At 38.7% G+C, this 6,428-nt stretch overlaps 1 protein-coding gene across 2 annotated transcripts; it reads right to left on the bottom strand.

The window, feature by feature from the left end:
• Window positions 1-392: 392 nt before the first annotated feature.
• LOC138191973 (arrestin domain-containing protein 3-like) lies at window positions 393-5,159 on the bottom strand. 2 transcript variants are annotated; one of them, XM_069139094.1, is made up of 7 exons: window positions 4,687-5,159; window positions 4,534-4,603; window positions 4,099-4,246; window positions 2,630-2,732; window positions 2,246-2,511; window positions 1,972-2,065; window positions 393-1,546 (listed from the first exon to the last, which is right to left on the bottom strand). In XM_069139094.1, exons 1-7 carry the CDS (start codon window positions 4,949-4,951, stop codon window positions 1,533-1,535), a joined length of 960 nt encoding a protein of 319 aa, XP_068995195.1. In that variant the 5' UTR covers window positions 4,952-5,159; the 3' UTR covers window positions 393-1,532. The 2 variants fall into 2 exon arrangements, with proteins under 2 accessions (XP_068995195.1, XP_068995196.1); XM_069139095.1 differs by having other exon boundaries at window positions 4,192-4,246.
• Window positions 5,160-6,428: the final 1,269 nt, after the last annotated feature.

Below are 6,428 nucleotides of genomic sequence, written 5' to 3'. Positions count from 1 at the left end.
TTCCTCTCAGAGCTCCAACAATTACTGTAAGATATTGTTTCTGGAAATAGTTTAACTGACTGCAGTGCCTCATAAGCCTTTTCTGTTTTGTTAAACTTAGTGCCTGCAAAATAATTGCATGTGTCTCGTATGAAAGAATCGTTTGTTTGCTGGCTGGCTATATGGGCACCATTTATTATCAGTGACATGCTATGACAACATGTTGCAGATATCAGGGTCAAGGCCAGGCCATTTGTTGGACTATTTTATAAGCTATGAGATATTAAGCTGTTCATCTTGACATATATGTGCAAAGCTACAGAATGCATACTAAACACAATTATCTATGCCACCGTAAATTGATCGTTTTAACATAGTCCTTTTAATGTTTTTTCAAAAATCAGTCAGTACTACCAGGTGCATATATAATCTTTATTGTTGATAGATAATAGCAGTTTTATTTTCACTGTTTCGTGACAGCTTGTCCAGAGTCGATACATACAAATAAAATGTAAAGGGTTGGTCAGCAGGGGTCATCATACTGACTGTATCAAGGGCTCTATATTTGTATTGTTTCAAGAACCAGACCGCACCTGTGACACACACAAGGGTTTGCGCAAGGTTCAATTTTAAGATAGTGGAACCACACTGTGGAGTTAAATTTAGATAACAATATTCAATGATGTATATTTCCATCACTTGATTAAAGTCAACAATATAATCATGCTGTTTTTTTCAGTGGTTCTGGATAACCAAAGCAATATTGTCTGAATTCTGTCACAACACGCTCCCGCAAATCTTTCAAAATAAAAGCCTTGTTAAGAAATGAAAGGTTTCTGTCAAATTAAACGCTAGAAAGCATTTAATTTTAAATTGATACAATAACTGTTGAGTTTGTATCAACGTGCCATGCATTAACATTAAGAGGACAAACGGGAGGAGATCAAAACAATCTTTTTGTTGATGGCGTGAATTAATCAATAATACCTGAGATGTCAATATGACAACTTTGACCATTCCATTTGGTTTTATTGGAATGAGGTACGCTTTAGAAATGTTTGGACAATAAAGTGCTTACATTTTTTTTTTAAATAAATTTCAACTGGATCAAAAGATCAGTGACCATTTAATTTCCTCACTTGGAGAAAAAAGTGGCGGAACAACATACTGGTGAGCTCTGGCGCACTTTTGCACCACTTCACCTATGACTGTACCAAAAGCTGCTATAAAGTGGTTCAAAGCTTCAGAAAGCTTATTTTACCAATGCAACACTGTAGAAGTTTGTGTTCATGTCATGTCGGAGGGAACGCAGTATTGGGAAAGACATGTTTACATGTTTGCAGCTTTCACGTTTTTTTCAGGTCATCTGATGGACTGTATGTCTGTGAAGATTCTCAGTCATCTATGTCACGATATGTCTCTGTGCTTTCCGAAGACAACTAGCCTGCTTGAGGTTCCTAAAGACGTTTCACATCTCGCCATCTGAGAGGTCAAGATGGTAGCAGCAAGTCATCTTTTGCTGCTGCTGCTTCTTATTACCGGGGGAATCTCTCTTAATCAGTGTACACTAAAAGAAACAGAAATAAGAAATGCACAAACGTTAGCTGCATGTCTTTGTATAATGTAATACAACCGAGTTTGCCAAAAGCCCTGCTGATTGCGACAGGAGTGTAACTCAAACAAAGTGTAGTAACATTTGGCTGGTTATAGTGCAGAATGGATGTGTGCATATTAAAAGTACTATGCTTCAATATAGCACTTTACTGAACATAACTAAATTACGGTATTATAAATACCGTAATTTCAAATACTTTTGTTTTTTAATTTCCAAACACAAAATCTGCTTTGAGATGTAAACATTTGAAATGCCAGTGGTCAACTCCAGACAGAAATAAAGGAAGAGTCTCCCAGTGGCGAGTCACTCCTGTACATAAAAATATTCTGTCATTTCACAATTATGTTATATTGGTTACTGTTCACAAATCTACTCACAAACTGTTGGAGGTTGAGGGAAGACAGGCTCATCACACAGGATGATGGGAAACAGCACAGTCAGATCAGGGTGAGCTATTACGCTGAGGTTCACCTAAAGGAAACACAAAAATAAACTTTCATTCATTCATTATGAGGCTGTATCAAAGAAAGAGACAACAATCCAAATCTATCCAAGTGAGTTGTTTGCCCCTTTAACAGCTGAGTCACACACAAATAAATAACTTCTTCCAACATCTTAAAGCTTTGTGCAGAGTCTGTCCCTCGTACCAACCTCGATCATGTATTCATTGACCAGGATGCTGCAATTCGATATGGTGAGTGCCGACGCAGCGGGAATAGTGAGCCTGATCTCACTGTGCACATCAGAGGTGTGGGCGCGGACAGGCTCTCCAGTTGTTGACGCCAAGTGTCTGTATCCTATCCTCTGGTGGACCTTGTTGTGGGTGTAGTAGATCTGTTTCTGTTGCAGCTTCACCTTTGGAGTAGCTGTTTTCGATGAAGCATTACTAAACTCACAAATTACTTTTGCCATTTCACCTAGTGGAAGAACAGGCGCAGTGTTTGGGTGTGGTTATTTTTTTAATTACATTTCCCAAGCTTCACTATCATGCCTGTTTCATTGTATGGACAGATAAGAGATGGATGGATACCATACCTGGGAGAAAGGCTTTCTTCTCTACACTGACTGTCATGGTGATAGGACCCGAGGAACACCACAGGCAGCACAGTGTCATGCTGTTTGAGCCTGAGAGGGGAGCCTGCAGAAAAAAAAAAACTCGGTGACACACAATTCACATGATCATATTTGAAATTCAGTTTGTTTATTCCTTATCAAATAAGAATGTATGAAATCGGCTCAACGATGGAGGCGTTTACTTTAGTAGTGTGAAAGTGGTTTGCTTTCAAGAGATCAGACATTTAACAAACCACAGTAATGTGCTAGTTAAAGCCACGTTATGTTTACGCTAACATATAAAACCATAACACTTCTTTTGTTGCCCCCTATAGATGTGTACTATTATACAAATCATCAAAGTATTCAAGTACTATACTGTACTGCAGAAATCTAATTTTTTTTGTTTTTTTTGTCTTATGAGATTTTTTTTCTGTGGTTGTTTCAGTTTCCTTTGTGCATTAGGTGATGGCACAACAAAGTAAAAACCCACACAAAAATCCAGCAATGCATTTGTCTGGATCGTCATTTTTCCATTGTGAATCGTACTTAATCAGAAGCTCTGCGTGATTAGCGTGTATGGAGTCACACTTTTGTGTGCACTGGTCTGCGTAACTTTAAGTGAAAATATGTCTGAGAATATGCACCACATAAACTGTAATGAGGGCCCTTCAGGTTAATCGTAAGGATCAGTCGTGTTACTTATTCCGTAGTTAATGTGTTCAGTCATATCATTACAAATGTGGAGGTGCAGAACTTCTTCACAACAGACATTTAAACATGCGAGTGCAGGAAAACCACCAGTGTGGTTATTGTTGTACACGGTGGCTGTGTTCCAAATGGTGTTCTTCCCTTAGTACACTACTGTTACATGTTAGGACTCTTACTCGTGCGGTCATTGAACTTCGACAAGGTTGCGTGGTCTCAAACCGCACAATGCCCTTTTGCACTGACCGGAAATAGCTGCAGCATGTGAATGCATCACCCGCCAACATATCTGCCGGCTTTTATTATTTCACCAAGAAATGAACATTTTCTCGCCCTCTGTTTAACGCATAAAATAAACACACTGATAGCATTTGTTCAACAGCAGTATGGTGGTACTTAGTAAAAAAAAAATTAACTTTTGTTGTGGTGTTCTGCGTCGGTGGTCCCTCCCTTCTCGCTACGTAGCCAAGGCGGCAACCATTTTTGTACCGTTTTTCGTGCGCAATCTAGGTAACTTTAGTGCCCTGCATGTTCCCATACTTGACGGACAGAATAATGAGTTTTAGTAGGTAAGTACGGCATTTGGAGCACAGCCGTTGTCTCACTGAAAAGGCTTCCTGGTGAACTATATGCAGTGATAAACTGTAAACACTGCAACAGGGAGCAAGAAGAACGTGGAGGTTAAAAGGGGCCCAACAGCCCCAGCACTCCCCGACAGGTTCATGAGGACATGCATGACTCACCCGCAGCTCTGGCTGGTTGACATCAATGTGGTTTACAAAGTTCAACTCTGTCTCAAAGTTCTTTGACATATGCCAGGGTCTGTTGATGCTTACTGTCAAGCTGTACACTATTTGTCCATGAATCCCCTTAAAGGAAGATGGGAAGTCTCTGCATTGATTAAAAAAAAAAAATAAGAAAAAAAAAATAGGTAAATAATGTGATGCAACCTGGAAACAAAAAAAACACACTCAGAAAACAGATGAAGATTCGACAAGTTTAGATTTTAAAGGGAAACTGTCCATTAATATCTAAAGACTCCGAGACTACATGGTAGAAAACAGTAATGTACGTCTGAAAAGAGGCATACTTTTGCTTCTCTAAATGTATTATCACCAGTTCCCACCAACAACAGACACAAAAACATGACAACCGGAAATGGAAGTGCTCATACACACCCCTGTGGGATCTGACAGGTAAACGGATACAGATGCGTCCCAGGCTGAAGTTTTATTGCCTTCCCGACCGCTGCAAGGGAAAGACAATGTCAGTAACGTTTTAATGAACGCTGTCTGTGCGATGTGGCCAATGCGTCCAAACGGAGTTCATACCACCGTTTTCTTGCACAATAGCAGCTTTCAAATCGAAGAAGTCCAGTTTCGCCGAGTAGTGTTTTCTCCTCCGTTTTCCTCCCCCTCCCTGAGACCAATGGATATTTGCCTTTCCTGTCAGCGCCATCGATATTGACGTGATCTTCGTCTCCTTTGTGAGGTCGAAGGAGATGTGTCCGGTAATGATGTCGCCACTGGAGAAACTATTTCTCGCATTTGACGTGTTAAAATTGATCTTGAAATTCTTGAACGTTGACTCAAACATCGCTAAACAAAACAAAAACAAAAATGGAGTGGAATTAATAAAAACAAGTTTAAAAAGACAATCTTGTAAAAAAAGAAATTAAATACAATAAATACAAGTTTGATACGAAGTTTAAAAAGTTTGCGGTCTAATAGTCCATGTGGTTAATACAAAGTGTCTGGTAATCAAAGCCGCGCCGAAGATAACAAACATCAACGAAGACGACTGATCAGACTGCGCAGGCGCAGAGCGCTCGTGGAGCCTATCCCTAGAGTGAGGTGGAGTCAAGATTCTGGTCGGACTGTATGGTAAACCCAGCTGTCATGCTTCTTTACGTTTAGTCGTCAGTCCTGTCAGATCTCAAGTTAAAAACTACGAAAATAGTCTGTTTTCTATACTTCTTACTACGAATCACTCAGCACTGCTATGTGTCCATTTAGTAACAAAAAGTTGTAATTGGCGTGCGATGGGACACAACGTGGTTTTTAGTCACGCAAATATATGTAACCATTTAACACATGGTAAAATGTTAACATCAACAGAATGAGGATCGATCTTTTCAATTGGCCCCAATGGTTTTAAATTTAGTTTGTTTGTCAACAAACGAAAACTTTTTACTTTGACTTTTTTAGCTCTTGCTCTTCCCCAGTTCTGACAAAATACAATCCACTTTTGACCGGGGTTTTCCCTTCCATGGTGAAGCACCTGATGTGTTTTTTTCACAGCACTTAAGCCAGTAAAGCTTTGTTTTGGTGATTCTTTTTTTTTTTTTTTTTTACAACACTTAAGGCAGTAAAACTTTGTTTTGGTGATTCATATTTTCACAGCAGACAGTGCATTTTTAAATAAATATTGTTACGATAATTGTACAAAATTAAGTCAAAATGCACCCGTTTTTAGCCTAACCCCCACTGCTATGACAGCACCTATAAGTCCTACAGAAACCCTTTCTGATTTAATTATGTTGCTTTGTTGGTGCTGTTCTTTTTAATCACATGTATGATTTGAAAAGTTGACATTATGATTGTCACTGTAGTTTACGGTTATTTTATTTTATTCTCTTGTAAATGTTGTCTGAGTAGAGTTATATTACATTAAAGATACTTTACAAATTTCTTTTTGCCGATAAGAATTATATAGACATTTTTTCAGATGGCATTTTCATGATAAACTCGTGACTTTTAGTATGTAACAACTCAACAGAGCCCTGGAATGTGCTCTGCAGGCATGTGGTGAAAAGAATGAACAGGGTTTGTTTCCGGCCTATTTTTCTCATTTTATGTGATAAAAAAAAACCTAATCATGTTGTTCTGGCCAGAGGCTAGAGCCCAATGGTTTTCTCATAATCGGAATTATTTTCTAGTTGATAATCATTATCACGGGAAGACAGATTGTATCCCACAACAGAAAATTTGTAAAACATATAGTAGCATCATTGTTGTCGAATGACTATACTTTCTCTAAACGATTAGTCAAATGTTAGCTTTTGGAAATCAAA

The sequence above is a fragment of the Embiotoca jacksoni genome, unplaced genomic scaffold, assembly GCF_022577435.1.
Source record: "Embiotoca jacksoni isolate LCO1_2020_lvr unplaced genomic scaffold, fEmbJac1.0.p SCAF_8, whole genome shotgun sequence".
In the NCBI taxonomy this organism is placed as follows: domain Eukaryota; kingdom Metazoa; phylum Chordata; class Actinopteri; family Embiotocidae; genus Embiotoca; species Embiotoca jacksoni.
The sequence above is the reverse complement of the archived record's forward strand: the minus strand, read 5'-3'. Positions and strand labels throughout refer to the sequence as shown.